Genomic DNA, 26,960 nt, shown 5'->3' with positions numbered 1-26,960 from the left:
CTTACGGAAGAAATAAGGACATTCCCGAGAGTACCTTTTAAAAAAAAATTGAATAATTAAAAAAAAAAGATAGATTTGTCTTCTGTATCATTATGTAGTAAGAATTTTTTTACTTTGCTGAATTGCTCCAGTCTGAAAGGCAGTACATCTGAATTTACAGGAACAGATTCTCCCTTAAAAATCCAGATCATCATAAAAACAAGCCAATTTTGGATAAAATAAAAATCCTTAAACTAGGAGACAACAGATAACTACAGTAATTTCTTGGTTACCTGCCTTTCACATAAAAACACTAATTTTCCTTCCTATCCTGTGTAAATAGGGTGTTGTCTAGAAGACCTACAATGGGCAAATGCTTGAAAAAGAAAGGGCAAAGAGCCAGCCATCTACAAAACTCAGAGATTCGGCACACAGAAAACAATCAAAAAAAGAAAAAAAAAATATTTCTATTTTAACTGAAATCCCAAAACTAGAGATCAAAACACTGTTAGATACATGGTTTTGAATTTTACTATATCGCTCTTTACTCATTGAAATGACAAAAAAGTCAGCTACTTTCTTCTTCCTTGCTTCCTGATTTACCTGTCAGAAAATTGCGTAATCGTCCAAACTGTACTTCATATTGCTGTGGCTCCGCCAGGCAGGGAGCTGCAGACACGACGTTGGCACAACCAGACTCAGATTGGACTGTGAAATAAAAGAAGCAAAAAAATTACATGAGGATTTAAGTATTTCTACACGTGTGTTTGAAAACAAAGCTTCTCATAAAATCCGAAGTATGCAGCCACTCAGATGACATTTCATCTTTCAAACCATCCAAATATGATAGTCCAAAGCATTTAAACATGGCATTCATCACCTAGACAGATCACGAATGAGAACAAAAAATACATTAAAAGCCAAAACCCGCCCTAAAAATCTCAGCAACTCACCTGCTCCACCCAGAACACATTTTTAAGTTTTCAAATACAACCTTAAATTCCCAAGAAATTCAGAGTAGCAACCATCACAGACCCCTTACAAGTTTTACAACGGCTGTTTTACAACTTTACACTCAGAAAAGATGAGCAAAGCGACACACAACATTCTTCAAAATACAGTTTCTTTTTCAGTGAGTCCCACCAACCATCATGAACAGGTCTAAAGTGACATAACTTCAGATTCGCAAATTTTGTTTCCCAGTCATTATAATCTACAACAAATTATAATCATTATCATTTATTAACTCTCACAGAGGTGGTGGAGAAAACACTGAATCTCTAAGCAAACACTTAGTAATTTTTAACCAAAATGTGCCCTCCTCTCTAAGGATTTTAGGTTAAGGGGTAGCTGGCAACTGACCACATACCCAGCTGTTATGGTCTCCTCAGATGTGTTCAAATGTTTTTCAGAATAAGATTCTGGGAAAAGTGGTTCTGAACTGTTAAGAAGGGGAATTGGCTTCTCCTTCTCTGGCACGAAACCACTGTTGTTCTGCTAACAGCCTGGAATCTGCAGGGGACTTTGTGCAAGTTTACAGACGTGCATCAAGAAACCCCAAGCACATGCAAACACCAGTGATTAGAAACCCAAGTTCTGCTGCTCTAAATAGAGCAAAAGAGAGCAAGGAGTTTCTCTATTTTCCTTTCCGTTTTTGTGGTTTTTTTTCTTTTTTTTTTTTTTTTTTTTAAATCATGACTCTCAGCCCTTCCAAACCCCCTATTTTTATTACTTTCACTTCAATTTATTTCAGTCTCCCTTGCCCTGCCACCACTTTCCATCCTCTGCCTTTCTACTCCTGATTGATTGGGGGGCTTTTTGTTCCAGCATTTGGCTCATGCACAGAGGCACAAGTCTGCCAGCCCTGGAAGTCTATAAACAACATTATCAAATGTTCACACGCTGAAGAGAGATAGGCCAGTCTCCAGCTCATCTCAATGCCTCTAATTAGAAAGAGATCAGCACATGGTACACAGGCAGCCTGTCACTATTCTTCCCCCACTCCTCCCTCTCTGGTAAGACACAGGTTTACCTTCCTTCAGCTTATGTAAATACAGGAGGTATGTTTGGCAAGCTGAATTCAGCTTTTGAAACAGAGAGATGGGCTGAGCTCATCCTCTCATGGGGGAAAAAAAAAACAAACCAAAAACCCACCACCAAAACCAGATGCCAGCACCAATATGATACCATCTCTTAAATCAGTTTAGATATAAACAAACATAACTTGCTGAAAGGCACAGCTACACTGAGCTTTCTACAGCCTGGCTGCTTCAGAAACTCAAAGATGGTAAGAATTTCAGGCTCACACACTGATGTTACTCAACAGCTAAAGTAAAAAGCTCTGCTATTTGGATGTAAAATTGAATATAATCAATATTCAGCATGAGAAAGTAAACTGCATTATGCACATGTAGTAACTCATAAATATATTGTGACAGTTTCCAATGTCACCCATACAAGTCTTTGTAAAAGCAAAGATAAACATAAATATGAGGGCCTGTCTCATCATTAGGCTATCACAGGATTACATGTAACAGCCAACTCTTCACAGAGATCTGGTGGCCTCATTTCTGCAGGAGTGGGAATGGCCTCCCACCCTGCTCATGCTATGCAAAGCACAACTCATTGGCCTAGACTTTATGAGATATTTTCTCCATGCTGCAACTTTCTCTGCATTACCAACTTAATTCCAAAATTAAGGTGCACTTCATGCTTCAGCAAGTGAAGTATCATCTTTGTTTACCTGTCCTGAAACAGTCATACTGGGCAACCATTACTGCCTATTCTTTCAGTAATGATACCATCCAGCAAGTGGTAAATGAACCCTACATACCAGACAGTTCTAACAAATTCCAATTCTTTGCCTTCCCAAAACTTTAAACCAATGAGAACTGCAAAAATGATCACGAAGTCAACTGATTCACTCACATTTTCCACCTGGTAGAAATAAAACACTGCCTATATCTTTTTCATACATTAATAAACCTACCACAGTTTCTTCTCCACCTTCCCCAGTGGTCATAAGAATATCTATTGGAAATATCTGCTCCTTCATATCCAAAAAGTGCAGCCAGCTATGCAACCTGATAGGAAATTCAAAGGAACTCACTCCTAACTCAGGGATATGGACAGTACCCTCCTGGTCTTGTGTGCTACCTACTGGCAGAATTGCTTCCAGCTAACAAATGTAGGGCTACTATAAATGTTGTGTAATAGCAACTGATTCCTATTTTAGGTGAGTGTGATATATGATTGTACATTATTTCAGCTAGTCATATGTGCTAACAGGGCTATGGGCAGTTTTAGAGGAACCTGTTCCTTGGTCACTCACTCTGTCCTCAGATACTGTTCTTGTTTTCTAGAGAAATATGGGATAATTACAAAGAAGCTCTGTGCTGTATTTTACTGCAGATGTAATCAAATAGAATCCTAGATAATCTCATCTGGGCTCCCTCTCCCACAGAAAAAGTTGGACCAGATCATTTTCCAAGGTCCCCTCCAAAGCATCCCATTCAGACAGGCTAGTTAATTTAAAAGTCAAACAAAAGAGCTGAACAGAAAAAGCAAGGTGAGCTTTGCTAAGGAAAAAGCAAAAACATCTTCAGAAAAACACATTTGATCACATTCCCCAAAATAAAGCACTGCAGGTTTTACAATCTGCTCGGTTTTTACTCAGTTCACAAAACTAAGATGACTGCAGCAGAAAGTATTTTCAGCATCTGTTGTCAGATTAAGTAACAAGCTCGGGTTGGCTTTTCTAACAGTCATTGATGGAACTGCAGCATGCCCACTGACAGCTCACTGCAAGCACGTTTGACATGAAGTAGTAAGCAGCTGAACACATGAGAGCAGTCCATTTTCAGTTCGAATGAAAACTGATGACTAAATTCTCAATCACCATCCATAAAACCCATGCACTGGCAAGAGGATACAGACTAATATGAAATTTAGTAATAACATTTGGTGGAAGATCGGTAAAAAAGACAAACTCCAAACACACACTCATTCACACCCTTTACTGAAATTTTTTTTTTTGCATGAGGCCACATGCTCATGCAAGGGCTTGTAATTCAGTTCACCCCCACTACTTCAGACACTTCTGTGTCCTCCTTATATGGCTGCTATCAATTCTGAGCATGTTTTGACACTGACCCTTCTACCCACTTCTCAAATAAAATCTCCCATTGAACAACAATTCAGCAGTTTACTTTGGTTTCATTCTTTCCCCATCTTCCCCAGTACTTTTTCAGGGACTGCAATAAACTTCTGATAGTTAGGCTGAAAAAAGCAAGAAAATGAAAAGAACTAAGCCATTAAGTTGCTTCTAATAATGAAACATTGTCCAATTTCTTCCAGGCCACTGAGGGAGTCCTCCGGAACATTTACCTACAGGTTGCTCATCTTTGGATGGTTAATTATGGTAAAATACTCTAAATCTGGAAAATCTGTTCCTGCATCCAGTTTTATCTAGCCACAAACACAGTTATATAGCTACTAATATTTTGTCAAATCAAGTTGTATTACAAGGACCCCCACCACTCACTTTTGTCTGAGATACTGTCACAATCTAAGCAGGTTCGTTGACAGAAAAAAGTTTCTCCTTGCCTTTTTACTGAAAATATCAGCCTAGTATTTTCTATTACTTTTACAAGTAAATTTAAACTCTATAACGTCCGCATAGCTTTCATCCTCCCAATACTTGTACGTGCTCAATCAGCAGCAGAATTTGTTACGACAAAACCAATAATTATAATGAAAACTGTCACAGACACAATTTGGAAAGCAAGCAATGTGGCAGGATTCAAAAGTCTTTAAGAAAGAGAAGAAAGTTTATCTCCCTGCATGCCCTGTCTCATCCACTGAAGGTTTTGGGTTTTTTCATCCCCAAATGGCAGAGCAGACTCCTCATAACTATAAAGCTGACTATGCCAGGAAAAGATACAGCCTTATCACTTTAATTTTACATGATATAATTCTGCTGAAGTACAAAGGAACAACAGAATTTCCTGCTTCTACTTCCTTTTTCATCTAGGTTCTTCTCCCCTTCATTCCAAAGCACCACTACTCACCAGACTTCACATTATTTGGGATAAAATGTATGTATTTCCCATTACCCTCACATGGTATTTCAGCCTGACGTTTCACTGACTACGAATGTCACCTTGTTACACTTCCACCCACATTTTCATTATTCAAAAGTTCATAATTCACACCAACTTAACAGGGAGAAATTTCTTATTTTCAAAGGGAGAAATGTCCATACATGCAGACAAATTCATATAGTTGCCAGCACACATGCTCACAACTCTGCCAAGAAGCAGTCATGGAAAATACGAAAGGATTACCTGTGAGATTAGCTGCCATCTCTTCAGCAGTCTGACACAGCCTCAGCCCTTGTTTTAGGGGACCTTCGGAGTCCACATACTGACGGCGCTTGAGGTAGCAGGACACTGCCATCTGAATCTGTTCTGTGCGTACGCGTTTCATGACCTCAAAAGAAAAGAAAGAGGTGATGAGACTCTAACACGATAAGTTGAGATCAGCTTAGAACTGTAGCTGCATTAATACTGATAGAAAACAAACATCTCTGTATTTTCATTGCTGAATATGAAACAGAACCTCCAGGGATTTGCCTCTCAGTACTGTGGCCTAACTAGACACTCTGTAGACCTCTGAAGATATTTCGCTGCTTAATTCTACTAATTTCACATAGGAATCAAAAAGAGTTTTGAGGATTCTGGACTAAAACCGCAATGGTGAACTGAAGCATTTTTGTTAAAAGGAGCTCATAAAAAGGGAATGTCTCTCCTCCTTGAGTTTTGACAGCAGCAGTTTGAGTAATCTTCAGTCATTTTCTGCTTCCTCTGCTTGACCAATCAACAACAAAAAAAAACCAACAAAAAAAACCCAAAAAAACCCCACAACTACAGAAGATTCAGTGGAATCAGAAATTAACATTCAAAGATGGAAACTTTGGAAATATAATGCTTTATATAGCAAATCTATTTGGGGAGTCAAAGAAGCAATAGCTTATTTGCTGAACTTAAAGGTTAGAGCCAGACTTCTGGCACTTCACTCAAGGAGGTTCCCCAGGAACAAACAGAGGGAAATTAAAAGCCAAGCCTTCTGTCTTTGTCACCTGCCTTGACCTATCCAGGCTTCCCTCCTACCAAAGTTTGAAATGAAAAGAATCCTTTGAAGGTTTTTTTAATATACATTTAGGAAGCCATCCTCACAAACACCACTTGGAAGCACCTCAAAATCAAAATGAGCCCAATGCTACCTTTTAGCTCCTGGCTTGTAATAAAGGAACCTCAGTAAGATGAATGCAATAGCTCCCTTGCTATTTGAGTAGTCACTGACTGCACCAATCCTTCACAACAACCATTGAAATTATACGAAGTCTAGATAACCTAAAGTAGAGCTAAGCCACAGAGGTTTTTTCCTACCACAACACCAGGTAAAGGCTGCCTGGAGATAGTTTAACACCTTACAGCCCCACTACCAATGACATGAATGTTTCCTGAGTGCTAGTGCTTCCTGGTTTGAACAGCTAAATCTGATGAAACACAACTTCTCTGAGAGACACAAGGATGCCCTTCTTCCCTTTGTAAGAACCATTATTTCTACCAAAAGGACAGCTTTAAAAACATTATTAATAATTAGTTTTTTCTAATACCCATGCACACTTTAGTGCTTATTCCACTTGTTAGAACAGTAACTCTTCTGTCAAGTTAGGGGCAAGTCGATGAGCATGCAAGGTTTCAGCAATAGCTCACTTTCATGGAATAGATACATGGAATTGCAAACCCACATGTTTAGATGAAAACCTTAGAAAGATTCCCATTTGTTCCCACAGGTTAAGTAACTCTTGAGGGTGGGGAAGGGGCATCAACAGGTGTGAGTTTTCAAAGCATTTCCAGATAGACCCATTAAAATAAAAGGTTTGCAACACCTTTTTCCACTCCAAAAGCAAACTTCCTTTTTATCTTCCCTGCAGTTAAAGAACTTATATCTGAGACACTGTCACAAGCATAACACTTCTGCTGCACAAAACTGTAAGAAAGATAGAACTCTTATCAAGACCACAAAGGAGAGTGGACACAAGGATGGACCAGCAACTTAGCACCCTCCTAAAAAAATACCCTTTAACTAAGCTTCATAATGTATTGTTACTGTTCTGCATTTCAGCCAGCAGCATGGACTCATGTGCAAGAGATTTGTCCAGGTCCACACCAAGGCATTTAGGCAATAAACCGAGGCATTTATGCAATCTGTACAGTTGCTTGCCCCCCTATGTACTCCCCCCTGCAGGCACAGTAAGGGATGTTACCAGCAGTATCTCAAGGAGAAGTTTTTTCCTACTCCCAGGTGACACAACAGGAACTACCTTAAGGAAATGTGTCTTCACCAAGAAACACCTGTTGGCATCACACACACTGTCACCCATACTCTAATTTCAGCTCTTTGCTTCTTCCTTCACTTTGCCTTTATACTTCACATTCAGCATTAAAAAAAAAACCAACAATGTCACCGAGGCAGAAAAAGCATTCATGAAAAGTGCAAGAGCAAAACCAACACTCCTACAGATATTCTTTACTGAGCCCTTTATCGAAATTAGAGCATATCATAAAATAAACATAAGGATGGAAATGCCTTCAGCCTAGTTCACGCTGAATTCACAACAGGTCAATGATGCAGAATTTAAAGGTATAAAAGGACGAGCCAGCCGTTTTTAACTTTCAATCAATTTTAACTCAAGCTCTCATAACTGAAGATAATCTCCCAAATACATAATAAACTGAAAGCATATAGAGTTCCCTGTCCATGAAATGCATAAACAATTGTTCGGAAGTCCCAGCTGCCTCATTCTCCTTGAGCAGCCAAAGAGAATAACAAATATTAATGCCATTAACTAACTTTACTGATAAGCAAAATACCTAAGGAAAGAGGGAGGAAAGATCACATTGTGAGAATGCAGAGCTACAATGCAGCATCTTCTGCAGTGCTCCAAACTGGAGCACTGAAAAAAGGTTAAAGTAATTTTTTTTTTGAGGAACCAAAACCACTGAAAAACAACCCAGAGCAGAGGCTAATAACACAAAACACATTGTGAATTTCTCCTTCCTGGAAAAGCTGGAAATTAGTTGTGAACTAAGTGTTGGGCCAAGGAAATTATTTTCCTGCCTATGCTACATTTCAGGTACAGGTTTAGGCAGATTCCACGGCTTTGAAATGATCCCAGCACAGACATACTAAAAAAAGCTTAAAAACTAGCACTGGAAACACTGCTTTTAAAGACTCTGTATTCCTGTCCTGACACTGGGATAGCAGTTTATTTCTTCCAACAGACTGAGGAAAGACCTGTGAACATCAGAGAGCTAAGTTAAAAAACACCCAACCCTCAAACCAGTAAAAGCATAAAACAAAAGTATCTTTTGAATATTCTCTAATAAGAACTCTGTCTCAGGCCTCAGTTATGGACAGCAAAAAATAATCTTTTCTTCTTTATCACCACAGGTGAAATCTGGGGCCAACCACCAGCAATAGGTCTCAATTTTTACTTTTGTGACATTTGGACAACCCGAAATTTACAAAATTTCAGAATAAACGAGATAAGGATAAACTGATACGAAGATAACCGTGAACTCAGAGCCAAAGGAGGTTGCACACGCAGCAGCTGCAATTCACAAAAACAGACATGACAAGTTGACTTGGAGAGCATGGTGGTGGTGCAAAATAGGAAAACAGGATAGCAGGAACTACGGAGAAGGCTTTTGCCTGAGCAGTGGCATTCATGTGAAGAGGCAGAAAGGGAACAGCTGTGATTTTAAAAGGGCACGAATTCATTTGCATTTGGACCGAGATCTGGCTCACAATCCAGGAATGACGCTTTGCCAATACCACATTGTTTCCCCCCGACCCCCCCCCCCCCCCCCCCCGCTCGGCCCCAAGGCGGTGCCAAGCAGTGCTTCACCGATGTCCTCTGCGGGACACGCTTTCTTTCCTCCAGCCCACTTCACACCACCTCGGCTCCAGCTCCGCTAGCCCTGGGCCCTTCCTAGGCCGAGCGGGGCCGCGGGAGCAGGCACCGCTCGCTCCTGGGCCCTGCCGGGGGACACCGGGGCCGGGAGCCCTGCGGGGCCCCGCGCCCGTCCGGGGGCTGCTCCGCGGGCCGAAGGGCGCTCGCTGCAGGGACGCGAAAGTTAAAGTCTTCTCCTGTCAATATTAAAAAAGAAAAAAAAGAAAAGAAAAGAAAAGAAAGAAAAAAAGGAGGAAAAAAGGGAAGAGAGATGGCGCGATAAGAAGACGCTCTCTAAGCCCACGCACTTTCCAAGGGAAAGGAGGCGATCACCAGCCGAGGCCCCCCAGCGACCTCCCGGCGCAGGGCACGCGCCCGGCCCCGTCCTTGGCCAGGGCTGCCCCAGGGCCGCGCCCGTGACCGAGGTGCCCCCGCCGCCCTCCCGGGAGCCGCGGCCGGGCCGGGCCTGCGGGCCTCCGCCACGAGGCGGCCGGCGGGACGCCCGGGCCCCGCTCCCGCCGCCGGCCCCGCCCCCCGCGCCCCCCCCGCGGGCCCCGGGCCGCGGCCCCGGGCCGGTTCCCACTCACTGAGCATCGCAGGCGGCGGCAGGCGGCGGGAGGCAGGCGGGGGCCGGCGCGGCCGGGGAGCGCTGTCACTGTGCCCAGCAGCGCCGGGCGCTGCCGGCAGGCGCACCGCCGCTGCCGCCTCCCCTGCGGGCCGGTGCCGGTGGCGCGGCCGGTGCTGCCCGGGGCCCGGCGGGCGGCGGCGGCCGCTCCATGGCCCGGCTGACACGCCGGGGCGGGCGGGAGCGGGGCCGGGGCCGCGCAAGCGCCCTCTGGCCGCCAATGGGCGCGGGCTCCCCCAGCGCGCCGCCTCCCGCGCTCTGCGCTCGGCTGGCGCGGCTTGCCGGGGACAGGGGCCGGGGACAGGGGCCGGTGGGCAGGGCCCGGCCGTACCGGGTGCTGGGAGCGGGCAGCGACGGCCCTGCGAGCGGACGGGAAGGCGAGTGGGACCGGGGGCTGGTGGCGGAGAGGTGGGCGCTGGGCAGCGGGGCCGTGGGAGGCCCCGGGCGGAGGGGCGCTTGGGCCCCGAGCGGAGCCACGTGGGTGCGTGGGTGAGTGCCGGGTGTGGGGCCGCTGCCCGTCCGACCGCCGTCTCCTTGCTTGGCGGTCCTTCCAGACGCGTGTCTGCCTCCTCGCTGTTCCCACGTGCCGCCCACATGGCAGCCATCTACTCCGGGATTTACCTGAAGCTGAAAAGCGCCAAGACTGCTTGGGAGGACAAACTCAAACTCGCCCGGTTCGCGTGGGTTTCTCACCAGTGCGTCCTGCCTAATAAGGAGCAAGTGAGTACTTTTTAGTGGTGAACAGTGATGAAAGAAGAAAATGCCGATGGCGGATTGCTGCTGTGGATGAATCAGTTCTTAAAATCCAGATCTAGCTTCTAGCTAACCGACAGCACTGTAAATATAGCGCTGATTAAGGATTGTGATCAGCTCTTGATTTCTCTGTCGTTACATGAAATGTTTTTATAACAGCATATTGCAGGTAGCTTCGGCACAAAGACCTGCATTCGTGCAGGATGGAAGAAGCTTTCTTGTAGAGAAGGTGGTGCCTGTGTTCTGTCTCTCAGAGACACGAGAAATCATTGTCATTGCCATTGGTATTATGTCCAGTACAGGATGCTCTGAAATCAGATGCCTTTGGTCACAGTTAAAAACAAGAACTTCAGGATGGGAGGACTGACTGTAGCTATGTGGGTTTTCTCTGGTGCTCAGAACTTGTTGTGCATGAGTAAAGAGCACACAGTGGATTCATGGACTGCTGCTTGGAAGGTGATTTGGTTTTCTCTTCATGGAACCTAGTCTGTCTCCTAAGTCGTTTGTTTTCACCCCGTTTCCTGAAGATCTGTGCAGTGTTTCCCTGGGTTAGGGGTGTCTTGTCCTATTCCTCCAGCCCTGGCAGTATTTTGGAGTCTAGAGTTTGCACATCTGACTGAGATCTATGTTTTGGGTTCTTGTTATTTCAGTTATTTAGAATATTAAACTTAGCCATACACCACAACTTCAGTTTTAAAACAGTAATTAGTAGATTTCAACCTTTTCCAGTTTGCACCCATCTAAATTCCTAGGCCTGAATTTCTAGGTAGTGAGTTTAAACATATGAAGAGAAGGATGTGAGTGGAATAGCAACTGTCAGAAAGTGAAAACCAGCTGATTCTCTGAGCACTGATTTAAAAGACTGCATGTGCTAATGAGTATCAACTGTCAGAATGTTGTCAGATTAAAAATGTTCACACTTGAAAGCTGTTTTGGGAAGGTACATGCGAGCACAGGTCCAACATTAGGTATAGAGTGTAAAGTCTTAGGAATTGAAACCTTTGGGAGCAGACTTCTCTGCACACTCAGAGGCTATTCTGCTTGGATGTAGCACAGTTCTCAAGGCACAAATGTCGTAACTGTGAAAAGGTACTGCTTTTGTCTTGTTTTTGCTTGGGGGTTGTTAAAGATTTCTTGTTTTCTCTTCTGTTAACAGGTTTTACTTGATTGGGTGAGCCATACATTGGTTTCCAGCTACAACAAGAAACTTAAACTGGAGAATGAATTTGTTGAAAAACTCTGGGCATATCTTGACAATATTATCCATAGCAAAAGACTACAGGATCTCATAAAGAGTGGGAAGACAGTTGGTCTCAATTTTGCAGTTGCACAGGTAACTATAACTGTGGATAGCTGGTAAAATTCTGGATAGCAATTTGTTACAATACTTGACGCTTCCTCACAGTGTCAGATGTTGCATGAAATATGTATTAATCTGATCATTTGCAGGACCTATACTGAAAGTTTTTCTTTTTCTGTCCTGCAATACAGTTTGAATTTGTGCAGCACTAAGGTTAAAAATGGCAGAATTAGTGAGTGGCTGCAAAGGCAGTGAAAATGACTGGGAAAATGACCCTTTTGGTTTTGATAAGATTTAAGGGAAGCAAGAAAATGTTGTCTTTACATGTAGAAATTGAACTATGAAGGATGGAGAATTGATTGGATGAAATCTGTGCTTCAGGGATGTTACACAGAAAGTGTGCCAAATTTAAACGTGGTCTGGGTATGAAAACCTGTCTGGATAAAGATTAGGTCAGAGGTACAGGACAGGGTGGTAGAGGGTTGAGTGGGAACAATTTGAGGGTCTGTTTTAGTCCACCAGTGTTCCAGCTGAGGAGATGAACCATCCACAATAAGGTGTAAGGAGAGGTTTTTAACTTAACAGAGGCAGATTTGTAAATTGTTACTGAATTTGTTTGCAGGCATTATCTGAAGGTGAGAAAAGGGAGTGTGTGAAAAGTGAATTGAAGGAGAAAACAGCAGGGAAATACAGATAAAGTCTGAGAAAAGGAAGATGAGCACTACATTTTTTCTCTACAAATGTGTATCCCTCAAAGAGAAAAGAGAGTAGTTCTTCACATTCCAGATATCAGGACCAGAAACTGTCTCCTTTTCAAATATAAAGATGATATTTAGTCATGGACATTCTTACTAAATAAGCTCCATGTATCAGAGCAGGGATGTGTATTGTGTGTGTGTGGGGGGGGGTTGTTGTTGGGAGTGTGATTTTGGGGACCATTCAAATAGGGAAGAAATTTACCCCTACTCCATTTCTGCAGGATGAACTGTTAGTATCAAGTATGGATAGTCTTACGCTGTTGCCAGTGAGGGCTTCCTTACTGATCTGGTGCTGCAAACAAATGTAAGGACAGTGGAGTGTCTAGTTTGAAACCTATGATATGAGAGGCCCAGCAGCAGCTGTTGGCATGTCCCCCAAGCTTGCAACTTGCAGCTCACAGAAGGTGTTGCTGGTTCATTATGATGGGCTTTATCTTTGTATGCTAAATTGACTGGTTTTGGGGATTTGTTTTTGTTTCTTTTTTCAGGTCATAAACAAAAGGTTATCAGAGGCCTATTCTGAAAAAACACAGCAGAACATTGGCACCGTACTGAGCTGCTCCAGTGGCATCCTTTCTACTCCTTCACTGTCCATCGTCTACACAACAAAGTGTGATCTTTTGATTGATCTCCTCAGCAAGCTGTCCAAGCTGGCATGTCAGCAGCTGGCTTCTGACGATGCTGTGGGCTCACAGTTGTTCAGTGTCCTTCAGCTTACCTTTGCTCAGTACCTCCTGTTCCAGAGGCAGCAAACCAACCCAACACGTGTGTTTGGGCAAGTGACAAGTCACTTATTGCAGCCATGTTTGCTCCTGAGGCACTTGCTGTCTGTGAGGAGCTGGACACAAGCGGACGATAACCACGTGCGTCAGCACCTGAGCAGAGAGATACGAAGCCAAATAGAAACTTTGCTGCAGGCTGGGTTATTTCAGCCTGAGCTTTTCTCATCCTACAAAGAAGAGCTGCTGCCAGAACAACAAAAGAAGAAAGGAGCTTTCAAAACTCTTCTGCTGCCAGTCAACACAGTGCAGACCAAGCTGGGCAGTGACTTGTGTGAACCTGCCCTCCATGCAGCGGTTGTGGCCAGTTCAGCGTCCCTGCTGTATAAGCTCTTTCTGGACTCGTTCTGTAAGGCAGAAAACCACCTTGTGTGTTTCCACATGCTCAGCAAGCTTTTTGGCTGTCTCAGGCTCTCTGACCTGCAAGAGGAGGGGAGGAGCGATACGTGCTCCCCTGTGGACTGGATCACAGAGCTGCTTGCTTTGGAACAGCTTCTGAGCTTGGTGCTCAGCAATGATATCTATAATGTTGCCAGCGACCGTATCCGGCACAAGGAGGTGCAGTTTGGGTTTTACCGGAAGCTAGCACAGATGCTGCTGACACACTCCCAAGCTTCCATCCCTGCTTGGTTCAGGTGTCTCAAACTCTTGATGTCATTAAACCACCTTATAGTAGAGCCAGACCTGGATGACTTGGTGTCATCAGCATGGATTGATGCTGAGGCCTCTGACCCACAGACAAAGAAGCCGCAGGAGACTCTGATCAACACCATATTCCAGACTTACTCCAAGCTGAGGCAGTTCCCACGGCTCTTTGAAGTGGTGCTGACAGTCATTTGCCGGCCAGCTGTTGATGAACTGAGGCTGCCTGTCTTCTCTGCTGGCCTGACAGTGAAGCTTCGTGAGTGCCTTCTTGAGCTGCCACCCAACCAGATTCTGGACATTCTGTGTCTCTTTGTGGAGAAATGCCAGGTCCTTATCATTCCAGCTGTTGATGGGTCAATTGACATGGCCTTGAAGCTGATGTCAGTGTGCTCGGTGCTGCATGCTTTTCTGTTCAACATGAGGAGCCTAGATGATGTCACTCCTTCCCCTGTGGTGCTTCGCACTCAGCGTTTGATGGCAGACATACAGAAGGGGATAACTCAGCCACTGATGGAGCTGCTGCAGGCTCCTAGGAGAGAGGAAGGAAGGTCAGAGCTTTGGCTAAGAAAGACCAGTGATGCTGCTCTCCTCCTTGTTTACACTTGGGTTGAGGTGGACACTCTGTTTGGTTTTAGCTGCAGTAAATATGTGTCTCCAACAACTGAATTTGCTGTTACTGAACCTGCTGCGAGGCACTGGGGCATTTCAGCTTTTCTGCCTGGTGTGAAGGAGCAGTGCTGGAGGACAATTATGGAACTTGCAAGTGGTTTTGCCTCCACTAGTAAATACTGCTTAGAGCTGCTCGCACTTCAGAAAATGAAGGTGATGTTAATGCAGACCGAAGCTGACCTGCAAGCCTTGCAACATGCTGCAGCTTTCATCCTGGAGTCTGGAAGATCCACTGTGAGCAGAGGAGAATCTGAGCCGTGGGATGGAGATATCAGTGCGATAACTGAACTTAGCTACCCCACTGCACACTGGCACCTTGTCATGTCCAACCTGACCATCCTGTTGCCATATATGTCCTTAAAAGATGTAGAGTACATTGCAAATGTGCTTCTAGAGGCATTGATGTTGGCCAAAGTTCAGGAAGCTGCCACGGACCAGGAGCCTTCCATCAGCATTAGAAAGATATCCCTTGGTTTGATCCACAGCTCTCTTCTACCAGAAATGAAGGTCCTGCACTGTGCTTTTCTGACCCATCTTATTCACCAGTTTGCTATGGTGCTGCCCACTGCTACCAGGGATTCAGTAGATCTGCCACTTCAGCAGCTGTCTGTGACTAATATTCCTTGGCATGAGGAAATTCTGGCTCCTTGCAAAACTGCTGACCCGTTGGAAGTACCATCAGAAAACAAACTGCTGAAGAATGAGCTGAGCTTGTCTTGGAAAACCCTGGAGAAAGTTGCCCATTGTATAGTATTGTTAGCAAAAAATGGCTGCCCTGTCATCCTGAAAGAACGTCAGCTACAAAAATGCCTGGATTTGCTAGAAATCGTTTCTCTCCTCAAATTAGACAGTTTTCTTCCCTCTGACTGTACTCGGTGTTTTCTGGTGCTGCTGTCTCTGCTAGTTAATACCAGGGCTAGTGTCTCTTGCAGCAAGTTGTTATTGCTGAAGGTTTTAAGTACTTGCCTCCACCTCCTGAGGTGCCTGCAAGCTGGCAGGAATGCCAACTCTGTTTTTAAGGTGTTACATGCCAGTGATGTTCTTGAGGCTGTCATGACCTCCCAGTTTACAGCTAGCAAATTCTTCACTGATGTCTTGACTGTTCCTGTTTGGACAGAGTATGTCCAGGAAGTCCAAGGGTTTTTGGAAAACTTTCTTCAGATGGTTATTGAAAGAAGACAAAGTGTGAAGCTCAACTTGGAAAAGTTCATGTCTTTCCTGGTGAGCTGCAAGCCAGACACGGGTGCAGCCAAAAGCAAAGACTGGAAAAACTGGAATCCTGCATCTGAGCAGTTACTGCTCACAGCATTCACCACACTCTGTCATGTCGTCACACTGCACCTCCAGCAGCTGCCAGAAAAGAAGCTGCATTCTGCGGATGTGCTGTCTGCTCTGTTGGAACCAGTAATTCTGCAGATGGTCAGAACTGTTGAACATGGTCTTCAGAGTAACACCCCAAACCAGCTTTTGCCTGTAGCATTCATACCATCTGTCACTACTCTCCTCAAAGCAGATCTGAGCCATCCTGTCAAGAAGGACTGGCAGAAGGAGCCCAGTGGGTTTTTGGAGCAGCCCCGTATTAAATTGTACAAAGAGTTTTACTCCCAGATACTGAAAGAGCTGCCCTGTGCAGGGAGTAATCTGCAGTTCCTTCAGCCTGCCTTGCAGTTCCTGACCGTCTTCTGCTCCGTGCCAGAGCTGTATCCTGGAAAAGAAGCTGCAGTCATGGTTGTTTTTGCTATAAAAAAGCTTCTCTCTGGTATGAAAACTCTCTTTCTCCACCTCCTTTGCTGATTTTATGAGTTAAAAGCCATTTATTAAAGCATGCAGCTTCTTTAAAAGTCTGTATCTCTTTACTTGTGTTAAAACAGCAGGTGATCCTTTTTAAAATGCATAACAGGAAAATTTTCGAGGAGGCAATGTTGTGGTACCTGGACCACAGCCACCATCTAATTTGGTGGTGATCTTCTGACGGATGTTAACATCTTAATAAACTTGGAGTCCTGTGTTACTCATCTCTGGTAGAACATTTTGAAAATGACTGGAACATGGTAATACTTCTGGAGGTAGGGCTGCTCATGTAATTGATATAGTAGGCACCACTGAAGCAGCTGATCTGCACCAGGTCAAATCTTACCGTAAAATACTCATCTGCTTTTGGTTGGTTCCTTTATCCTCATCAAATAAAGAGCCAGGCTGGAGATTACATGAAAAACCTCTGCTGCCAGCTGTGGGACCTAATGGCTCCTTTTTATTGTCTCATTCAGAAAGAGAGACAAACACAGAGCAGGCATAACTGTTCTCTTTGACTTCTTCAAACTGTTGGAATTTGTCAAACTTATTACTGGCATGCTCTGGTGCAGTGATCTCCAAACATTTTTGATTGCACACACCTATAATTAAAAAAATGAGAAATTGAACACACAGCCTGAGTTTACTTATAAATTATACATGTGCTACTCCACTACGTACATTACAAAGCACACATACAGAAAAAAATGTTTAAAAAGCATGAGATACGGATGAAGTGAACACTATTTAAAATATCTTTTTATATTTATTAAAGATATTTTACTTATAATTCCCAGACCCCAGTGAATTGTCTTGTGCACACCCTGGGGTATGCACACCCTGCTTTGGGGACTACTGTTCAAGTGAACTACAGTTGTGATCTCAGTGTTTGTATTGCCATTAAGTAATCATAAAGCTTTTTGCTTTTGTGATGGATCTCTGGCCACCATTTGTAGAAAAGACCTGTGGCTTGTTTAGCCTGCTCCCTTGGATTGTGTAGCTGCTTTGGTGTAGTCTTTCTGTATTATTGAAAACTTTTTATTGGTATGATGACTGTTCACAGAGCAGGATAGGTAGGATGTACTTGAGATCATCAAGTCATTGCACTAGTGAGGAGAAAGGTAAAGGGAAAGTATCAAGCCCTCTATGTATTTGAGTGCTAAAAAGGTACCCCCAGAGCTGTTTTATTTTCAGTTTGCCCTATTCTTACCTGTGGAAGTCCTTGTCTTGGGAATTGATTGCTTTTGTGTCTTGAATACACAGGTCCTGCAATTACAACACAGGTGATCCAAAGTATGGAGATGGAGCTGACAGAGGTGCTTGTCCACGTGCTGGGAAAGTGCTCTGCTGAGGAGTTTTATGCCATAATGAAGCTGGTGCTGCAGGGACTGGAAGTGAGGAATGTTTGGCAGCAGAAGGCTAAAGTAAGCCATGAGCTTAATGTGTTGTAACCTTCCTTCTGCAGTCTGCTGTATGTTGAAAAAAGGTCGTTGGCTGAATGACATTTGTTAAATACTTTTTTCTTCTTCCTGCTTTATGTTCAGTGATCAGGTGAAATTAATTTACGTGGATGAGGGCTTGGTGACTGTGCTATGTTCTGCATATAAATTGAGAGGTGGAAAGATCATGGAAACCTGCTCAAAAAACTTTCTGTCCAGCTTAAGTACTTGGCAGTCTCGATTCCATGTATTGTCAACAGAAGTCACACAGCTGTGGTATTACAGGCCATGCTGAAAGCTCTTTCCTACTTTCTACTCAGAGCTCTTGTACAGCAGATACGAGCAGTCAGTGTTTGCCTGTAGCTCTTTTTTACAAGGTTAAAGGCACTTTTAGAAGTGCTGGTGTTTTTGAGTAAAACCAAAACTGCACCTGTGCTTTTGGTGCTTGTTGCTCTAAAGACTATTCAGCAATAACCATATAGCACTCAGTATCTTTTTAAATTCTGTGCCCTTCTTCAGAGCACCTTAAGCCCCAGTGGTAATGTATGGAACACTTTTGGCAAAAAAAGCTATATGCTCCATAGAAAGCCCAGTGACTTGAGAATGACACTTGGATTAAACTCAGGGGGTTATCCTGCCGTGTCTGATTTGTCAGAAAGAGACGTGGCTGTGCTGCTTCAATTCTTGATGCATCTTTTTGAAAGTGGATCTGGAATTCCTGAACTTCACAGATAATTCCTGCCACCTGAATGTAACTTGCAATATGCTTCTTATATCAGTCTGTATAAACAACTAGCAAGTAAAAAAAAAACGTGCTGCCAAAAGCAGAATTCTTAATTTATCGTGTACTGGTATCCTTGTATTGCCTCTGCCTCCCTCTGTTATCTAGTGGCGGTAGTATGAGAAAGCTTTCCTTTCTTAAAAGTCACGTAAACTTTTTTGCACAGTAAGTTGATTGTGAAGCAGATGTGGCGTAAAGGACATTTGGGTCAGTGCCGCTCAGTGCATTGGATTCTGTTGAGCGGCTGCTTACTTCACAATTTCCAAAGAGAGGTATTGGTGGGAGACCTTTCGTGTGTCAAGGCTCTGGTAATGCTCAAAAGTGCCACTGGCCTTGAAAGAGCTCTTCTGTACTTGAAAGGAGCCAGTGTGTCTTGTACCCCTGACTGATGATCTGTCTGCTTTCTGCAGGAAGTATTGTCAGCTGTTACGCTAACCAAATTATTGCTCAGCTGCCCATTAAGTGGAGACAAAGAGAAAGCTTTCTGGTTTGCCAGCCCACAGATAATCACAGCTTTAGCTGTAAGTATCTCTTTATTGTAACTTCATTACCTACCCCTCCTATCTGTTAAGAGTCTCTAGCACTTATATCTAACATGCACAGAGGCACACACAAAACTAAAACTAAACAAAAACTAAACAAATCCGTGCTAGATTCATCTTTGTCTTTTTGTCTAGACCCTTTTTCGCTTCCTTCCTCAAGTAAATCTCCTGTGAGTGCAGTGTGCAGGTCGTCCAATACACGGTAATTTTATGGAACTACACCATGTAATATAGAGCTTGGGAGAAACTTGTCAGACTGCAGAATTGAGAGTCTGTCTCCTGTCCTTCTTCCTGTCCAAAGGAAAAGATAACTGTCAGCCATGCGTTGCAGCAGAAGCCAACAGCAGCAAAACAAAACAAGTGCTTATAGAAAAAAGTAATTATATAAACTCACTGAATTATGAAAGGGAAACTTAACTGAAACTAATCAAACCCAAGTTTCCTGCCCTTCCTTTGTACACCATATAAACCTAGTGATGTAGGTTTTTCTTCTCTTGTGATGATATCTATAGGCAAGAATTTATCAGAGGTTGGTTCTGCAATGCCTGGGAATCATAAGCTTGCAGTATCTGCCCTTTTTGATAGGTCTGCAGGCATGCAAAGGAGTGAACTGCATCATTAGATTCATGTGAAGAGGTGCTGGTTTTCAGGGGCCCTGGGAATAGTTGCCATTCCAGGTATGCTCACAGCAGCATTTGTTTGAAATGCCTCATATGCATCCTCACACAGGGCACAGTTGCAAGAAAGTGGCTCAGGTGCAAGAGTCACCCTGCCAGTCCAGCTAGCACAAGTCTAGTTCCGTTGTCACTCCAGACAGAGCATTAGGGTCCTCTGGTGTTCTAACACTAATGAAAAGTGGCTAATGTATGTCTCATTGTCTGCTTCCTGTCTTGTAGCTGCAAACCAAAGAGGCCTGTCAGGACCAGTCACTGATTTCCATCATAGTCATACCTATTCTAGAGACTGTAGCAGCTCTGCTAAGGCAGGGAGAAAGGGTTCTCATGAATCCACATCACGTTTCACTGGCATTCAGCATTCTTCTAACAGTCCCTCTGGATCATCTGAAGACAGAAGACTATCATGGTGTCTTCATGGGGGTCCATGAAGTGCTCTTTTCTATTGTGCAGTGTCATCCAAAGGTATATCTTTGAGGGGGTGGGAGAAGGGGAAAAAGTTAGAAAGAGCAAACGTATTAGTGATAGAATTTTTTTTAATATGGTTTTAAAATATTTTGTCTTGATAGTATGAAAGTGCATTGTACTACTTGTCATTTAAAAGGCTGGGAATCTCCAAATCACATAATTTCAGTTGCTCTTCTGCTTTGCTTTTGCCTGCATTGTTGTTCTTAGGCAGTGGATTGCTTATCAACATCTGATGCTAGATTAGGAAAAAATGTTTCTTTTTTCTGTGATTGATTCTAGAAGCACAAATGGCTCAGGATGCAGAATGAAAAGATAGTTTCTACCATCTCCACTCCCTCTACTATGTAATCTCAGATGTTTTCATTTCATGTCTTTTTCAGGTGCTGTTGAAAGCAGCACCATCTTTTCTGAGCAGTTTCCATCGTCTGGTTGTTTCTGTCATGCATGAAGGACGTCAGAAAGGAGACAGAGGTACCATATCTTTTCCATCTTTGCATTACATATATACTCTTGAAGAGGAGATGCCAACCAGGACAAAGTCCTCAAAACCTAGCTGTGGCATTGAAACTGTCAGCCCTATCTGTCCTTTATGAAAAATTTGGGGTGAGGTTCGTGGTGGTGTGGGCTTAGAAAGACAGCTGGGGCTCCCGGGGAGCTGCATGCAGACAGCATTGCTTTTAGTGAGTAAGTTGTTCTTCACTGACTGGCTGGCAAATAGACAGGAAGCAGTAAGGCTTGCTGTGCCCAGTTTCTGCTCTTCCTATCAACCCCTGTGTCTGCAAACATGGTGGCTGTGAGCTCCAGTGACTCATGCTAATTATGTGTGAGTTATAATCCCAAATGGATGCCACTAAATGGAATTTCTTGAGATTGGAACTATGTTCACTACAGAGCTATGTTGTCACCATTCTATGCTAAGTGTAAGAACTCTGTGTATCTGACACGTCAGTTGGGATTAGATGATATATCTGTATGGTCAAGGATTTTGAATAAGTGTAATTAAATATCCTAAGGGCAAGGGGAGAAAACAGACTTCTTACTGGAAATTATTAAAGAATTTACATAGTCAAAGTAGACAAATCAGAGGTGTCCACAATGGTTAAGATGGTCAGAACACAAGTAGCCTGTCCTAAATAGTGGAGAGTCTTGAGACAAGTTGACTTCATGGCCTGAAACTGTTTGTATCCCAGCTTTCTGCTGATGTCCTACAGCCTGTGCCATGTACAGATTTATCTCAGCTGGTATGTTGCCCACAGCTGTGGGCAAATGTAAGTCTATGTATTCATTTTAGAGGAATATATTAGCTGAAGCTCAGTGATAGAGGAAGAGGTGTGTTAAACTGGTGCCAGATTTGGAGAATTGCTTCTGCAATTTGTTTACATAAAGCAATCGTCACAGGAAGCTTACAAGTACATGACATCCTCAAGCTGAAAATGCTGCTGTTTATCTTTGCAGGATTGTTCTGGTTTTGTTACAGATAACATGAAAGTAATTTCTGGATTTCCCTTCTCCCTTGTTTGTACTATCCCTCTTCATTCTCTGCCTACTGAGTTAATTCTCAGCTGATCTCAGCAGTCTCACTTTAGATATCTCCAGTGATGTAGCTTTTGCTGCTATATTCCACATAATAGAGCTCATCAGAAAGCTTTGTTACTATGCTGTTTCTAAGAAATGTCTTCTGATTTTCTCTAGGTTGGGAATACAATTTTCTTGTCTCCTTGTTCTCTCCTCCACAGTGCTAGTTGTGGACTGAATTGTGGAAGGGACCATAACTGCCATTTTGAGCACTTCAACATCTATAACAAGTAATTTTTGTCTTGCAGTGCACGTGTAATTGGAATCAGTACGCTCTTCCAATATAGCCATTCTAAGAGATGTATTTTGTGTGTCATGAGGGGCCTGTAGCTGTGGCTTGACAAGAAAAGATGATAAAATAGGCAAGCTGTCCTTGGCCTCATGTAGTTCAAGGATCATGGAAGACTGAGTGATCCTTTGGGGGTTTTTTCCTAATGTTTTTAAGCCTCAAATCCCAGGCTGCATCTCGCTTTGTGTTTTAGGCAACACGGATGAGTTTGAAATCATACTGAAATGTGCACGCTTGGTGGAACGGATGTACACTCATATTGCTGCAGAATTGGAGGACTTCACTGTGTTTTCTGCTTTCATTGTGGCTCAGTATGTGACTGAATTGCAGAAGGTATGTTATCATCTGTCTTGAAAGTGCCATAGTATTGTGCTAGCTTTGGAGTTTCTGTTCCAAAGGCAACTCTGTTAAATTTTGTAAGATTTGTGAAGTTAACAGAAGTTGTTATGCCTCATGGAGATGCAGGTTTGATCCAGGCTGTTATATTATGCAAGAGTTCCTGAGAATCTTTCTTAACCAAACTTCTGGAAAATTTTCTAAAGAGTTGTGGGTTTTTTCTTTTAAGGTAAAACAATGCCGTGCCCAGGTACAAAGCTGCTTTGCTTTAGTGCCATGTTGGCTGTTGCTTTTTTTCTTAGAATCATGGAATGGTTTGGGTTGAGAGGTTGAAAGATAACCTTTAAAAGTCATCTAGTCCAACTCCTCTACAATGAGCCAGGACGTCTTGAAATGGATCAGGTTGCTCACAGCCACATCCAAGCTGGCCTTGAATGTTTCCAGGAATGAGGTATCCACCACGTCTCTGGGCAACCTGTTCCAGAGTTTTGCCACCATCATTGTTAAAAATGTCTTCCTCATACATCTGGTAGTAAAGTTTATCTCCCAAATAGTCTCAGTTGTCCAGGACTGACAGCAGTTAAGGCCCCCTCTGGCAAAGTAATGGTGGAATATTCTCCTGAAAATATCTTTTAATATGGTCTAAATGAGTAAGTGAATGGAAAAAAATGTTATCAAGGCAAGAATTGTTAGCTTTTCCGTAATTTTCCTTTTGTACCAAAGATATCATTCTGATCCTTACTGAAAGGAACTGCTTCTGCTCTTATGGATGCCAGAGCCAGATCAGTGTTTTCTGTCATCCAGAGGTAACTTCAGCTTGTCATTTTTTTCAGCCCAATAGATTGAGATTTCACCAGGGTTTGAATGCTGCTTGTGGTGCAAGTACCTGCAAACTGATAATTTGTGGTTCTGGCCTGGGCATGGATTGAAATACAGAAAGGAAATTTAGTCTTTGTTTTTAGGCCCTCTTACAAAAAAAAAAAAAAAAAAAAAAAAATCCTAACTGGTGCTATGTTTCTGAAGGATTGTGGTGTAACTAACCATGAAGGTTATTATAGAGGTTAAACTTTGCTGCCTTCTCTGTCACCTGTCTTTTTTCTTTTTAAGGGGCGTGGGGGAGCAAAACAATGGGAGATGTCAGATTTTAGCCATATTATTATTTGGTTATTGTTTATATTGTGAATGTAGTAGTTTAGCAAAGGGAAAATTGCCGTTAAGATGACTTCTGTTCCCTTTAACCGCCTGTAAATTCTGTAATCTGGTCATCACTGAATGTAAGTCTGAAAGCCTGTCTTGAGTTATCAAACGACCTTTTTAAGTTGAAAGGACACTTGTCTCAGTATTAGCAGGAGTAGACAGTCTCATGAGACTTCTAGGAAAGTTTTGTTCAAGATGTTCACTTGGAAAGGGAAAGTGATGGATGATACCTGAAACCACAGATCAGTAATGTATGCATGGAACCTTTGGGTGTGGAAGGGGGAATTGGTGTATTGAGCCACCAGACACTGTGGCAAAGGAGTGTTTTCTGTCTGACAGAACAGATAGATCACAAGTAGGTGATGATTTATTTGCTCATTAGACTGCTGAGAATTGATGGATATCAGAGGAAAGGGGGGCCTAAGATGCCTGTCTTAAATGGGGCATGTGCGCATCTTTCATGGTGCACTGCAGAGGGAGAGAAAAATTCTTTTAACCATTCATCTCTTCCCAGTCAGGATCAGTGACTTTCTTCCTCTGATATGAAGACCCTGAGGACTCATCAAAGATAACTGAGAAAAACATGTTGGTAGATTTAAGTCTTTACATAGGCATCTGCACTCTTAACTGGAGCCCTTTTAAGGGTCTGTGAACTAGAACTGATGAAAGCTACTGGCCTAAGCAGTCACTTACCCCTAAAGTGGTTGTGTAACAGCTCCCTCAGTGCTTCCTCTCTTTATACCACAAATTATTTTGTATTAATCTAGAAAGATTCCTTACTGGAGTAGGTGGCATCTCTTTCATACTGTTGACAGTGCTTTCTGCTTGTTGCCTATGTGCTGTTGCTTAATTCAGCAATGGTGAAATACCTCTTCACACATTTAATGTCTCACATCAAGAGTTCTATAATGCTTGACAAATTGGTTGTGCTAACTATATAGACCATAAACCACTTACAAGTATAATTAACTGCCAGCCAGTAGTGGCAGCTGTTTAAATCTTTGGTTCTGCTTCCCATGGTGTTATTGGTGTTTATAGGAAGCTGCAAAGCAAGAATGGCCCAAATAAGGCATGGATCCAGAGGAATTTGTGATGTGAGGGATGCATTTCCATTAACTGCAGCTCTGAGATAGCTGCTTATTCCAAGTGGGCCATCTGGTCCATATTGTCAATAGCTGTGGGTTTTCCTGTCCTTGTTCTCTGCAGTCATTTCTCTGCCCTAGGAAGGGAGAGCCCAGCCCAGTGAATTCACTGGTGATGCTCAGCTGTTCTCCAACTGTATTGCACAGTGTAGGGAGAAATAACATCTGTTGTAAACAAACCAATTGATCAGCTGACAGAGAAGGGAAAAATTACAACCTCCTGGACATGCAAACTGTTCAGGGTCACAGATCTAAAGGAAGTCTTACGTGCCTTAATTCCTGCTATATGTTTTTCCCTGCTATGTTAGTGGATCTAACAAAACGTATTAGCTGTTCCACATTTAGGGCAGAAAGACAGCGAGAGCCTGTCACAGTGATGAGGAGTGCACTTCATTAGCAGAAAGTTTATTAGTTGCCTAAGGAAGAAAGAAGCCTGAATTTTAATGACAGCTTTTTATGTAATTTTCATTAGGCCTGGAGTGCAAAGGCTCACATCTGGAGGCATAAAGCTAATTTTGGGATTCAGCAAAGATAAGACGTGGTTCTGCAGCAAAAGTAACATGGTGATGCCAGAGGCCAGCACTGTCTTGGGCAGTGAAGTATTTAGCAAGTGATTTGTGAGCACCGGACAAATTCCAATTGGCCTAGAGCAGCAGAGGACTCCAGAGTCAGCACTGATGTTCCTGGTTGTTAGTGGCTGGTTGTGGGGTTGAGCAGAGGTAATGAGCAGAGTGCTGAGTCCTGAGTCCTTTCTTATATTCCTCCAACTTTCTGCGTGACTTCAGGCAGGGTAACCGATTCCTGGTGTTAAAACAGATTAAAGAAATACACATCTCCTGGGATTTTCGAAGGCGTCTTTTATTAAGACTTGCACATTGAAGTACTCAGAAAAAAATCGTTAGATAAATATGAAATTGTGAAGTGATAAGTTAAAATTGTTTGACTACCTAATGTAAATGAGAGAGCAGCCTAAAGGAAGTGCTCATTTGAAACTGACTTAATAGCATACAGCCTATTGGAGACATACAGAATCTACTGAAATGTGTAATCCAATGCAAGTATTTTAGGGTTTTTTTTTAATTAGAGTTGTTGTGCTGAGGAGTGTCCATGTGATTCCAGGATGATTAGTGTCTTTGCCACCACAGCAATGTGTATAATACTCCTGAGAATTTTACTGCAAGGGCTGTGCTTGTTTTGCAAAACATGTTTGCAAAATTCAGGAAAATACTGCACAAGTCAAAATCTTGGATTTTATCTAATGGGTTGTTCCAGATGGTCCGATGCAAAGGATAACGTTGTCAGCATTTAATGTATACCGACTGTGGAAATGGTGTTTTCTTGCCTTTCTCTCTTCAAGTTTAAGGCAATTTTGTTCTTCTTGTAGGTGACTTTGCACCCAGCTGTGAAGACACATCTCACAGAAGGAATATATCACATCCTTGACCTTTGCATTGAACGGGACATCAAGTTCTTAAATGCATCGCTCCCAGCAGGCGTGAGGGAGGTCTTTAAGGAGCTGTATAATGATTACAACCACTACCACAAAGCAAAAAAGCAGGGGGAGGAAAAGTACACTGCATGATGAATCCTGCCTGGGATCAGTTATGAATTGATGTTGCAGTGTTCAGAAGATGCTTGTTTGCTGTTTGGTTTGGGATGAAGAATAAGATCGAACCTGAGGAGGGTCCTAAACATGGATTGCATTTATCCCTGTACACCCAACCCTCATAACGGGGAAAAAGGGAACTGGGGAGGGAGGATGTGCTGTGCTGTTGGTTCTGGTCCTGCATTGTGCCAAAAATGGCAGAACTGCTGTGCCTCTGCTGACCCCTGGTGAACTCTCTGGGAGCCTTGGGGGGCTCACTGCAATTTGGCAGCAGATGTCAGGCTTCAGGCTTTGGCACATCATGGTGCTTTCCTGTGGAAGCAATAGTCTGGTCTGAAAGCCAGTGAGGGATATAAACCCCTGCTTTTGCTTACATGGTAAGCAGAATTAAAGCAGTTAAAGTGCTTGTTTTTGTACTCTGTTATTTTACATTTTTTAACGGAAGAAATTTGTCAATGTTACACTGCCATATAGTAGGTTACTGTGGAAACCTGCAGAAGTAACAGTAAAAAATTTGAAATATTGTATCTCTTTGCTTGATTGGTTTTGCTGTCTAGTCCAGCCCTGGGCAACCTGGTCTGACCTATTGA

General features: G+C 43.1%; 2 protein-coding genes across 4 annotated transcripts in view; one reads left to right on the top strand and one right to left on the bottom strand.

Annotated features, from left to right (window-relative positions):
* The window catches only part of TAF5L (TATA-box binding protein associated factor 5 like), a 19,983-nt gene extending 10,009 nt beyond the window's left edge, over positions 1-9,974 (bottom strand). The window contains exons 1-3 of one of the 3 annotated variants that reach the window (XM_066178759.1): positions 9,958-9,974; positions 5,325-5,469; positions 583-687 (exon numbers count right to left, since the gene is read on the bottom strand). In XM_066178759.1, coding sequence (XP_066034856.1) covers positions 583-687; positions 5,325-5,466 — 247 coding nt within the window. In that variant the 5' untranslated portion in view covers positions 5,467-5,469; positions 9,958-9,974. Of the gene's footprint in view, positions 1-582; positions 688-5,324; positions 5,470-9,007; positions 9,070-9,588; positions 9,778-9,957 lie in introns of those variants that run through there. The other 2 variants (XM_066178757.1, XM_066178758.1) reach the window with 2 other exon arrangements.
* URB2 (URB2 ribosome biogenesis homolog) lies at positions 9,950-26,960 on the top strand. The gene is made up of 9 exons (XM_066178756.1): positions 9,950-10,346; positions 11,536-11,712; positions 12,926-16,289; positions 17,585-17,745; positions 18,952-19,062; positions 19,980-20,222; positions 20,606-20,696; positions 22,283-22,422; positions 26,149-26,960. The coding sequence occupies exons 1-9, from the start codon at positions 10,221-10,223 to the stop codon at positions 26,344-26,346; spliced, it is 4,611 nt and encodes a 1,536-aa protein (XP_066034853.1). The 5' UTR covers positions 9,950-10,220; the 3' UTR covers positions 26,347-26,960.

Source organism: Chamaea fasciata, unplaced genomic scaffold (genome assembly GCF_029207755.1).
Source record: "Chamaea fasciata isolate MVZ Bird 193981 ecotype frontalis unplaced genomic scaffold, bChaFas1.0.hap1 SCAF_3, whole genome shotgun sequence".
Classification (NCBI taxonomy): domain Eukaryota; kingdom Metazoa; phylum Chordata; class Aves; order Passeriformes; family Sylviidae; genus Chamaea; species Chamaea fasciata.
The sequence above is the reverse complement of the archived record's forward strand: the minus strand, read 5'-3'. Positions and strand labels throughout refer to the sequence as shown.

Bases quoted from the DNA above. Each gene is read 5' to 3' on its own strand.
- URB2 (XM_066178756.1), top strand. From the start codon at position 10,221: ATGGCAGCCATCTACTCCGGGATTTACCTGAAGCTGAAAAGCGCCAAG. The intron at 16,290-17,584 runs GTATGAAAACTC...TTGAATACACAG, and splicing joins TATAAAAAAGCTTCTCTCTG to GTCCTGCAATTACAACACAG. The intron at 20,697-22,282 runs GTACCATATCTT...TTTGTGTTTTAG, and splicing joins ACGTCAGAAAGGAGACAGAG to GCAACACGGATGAGTTTGAA.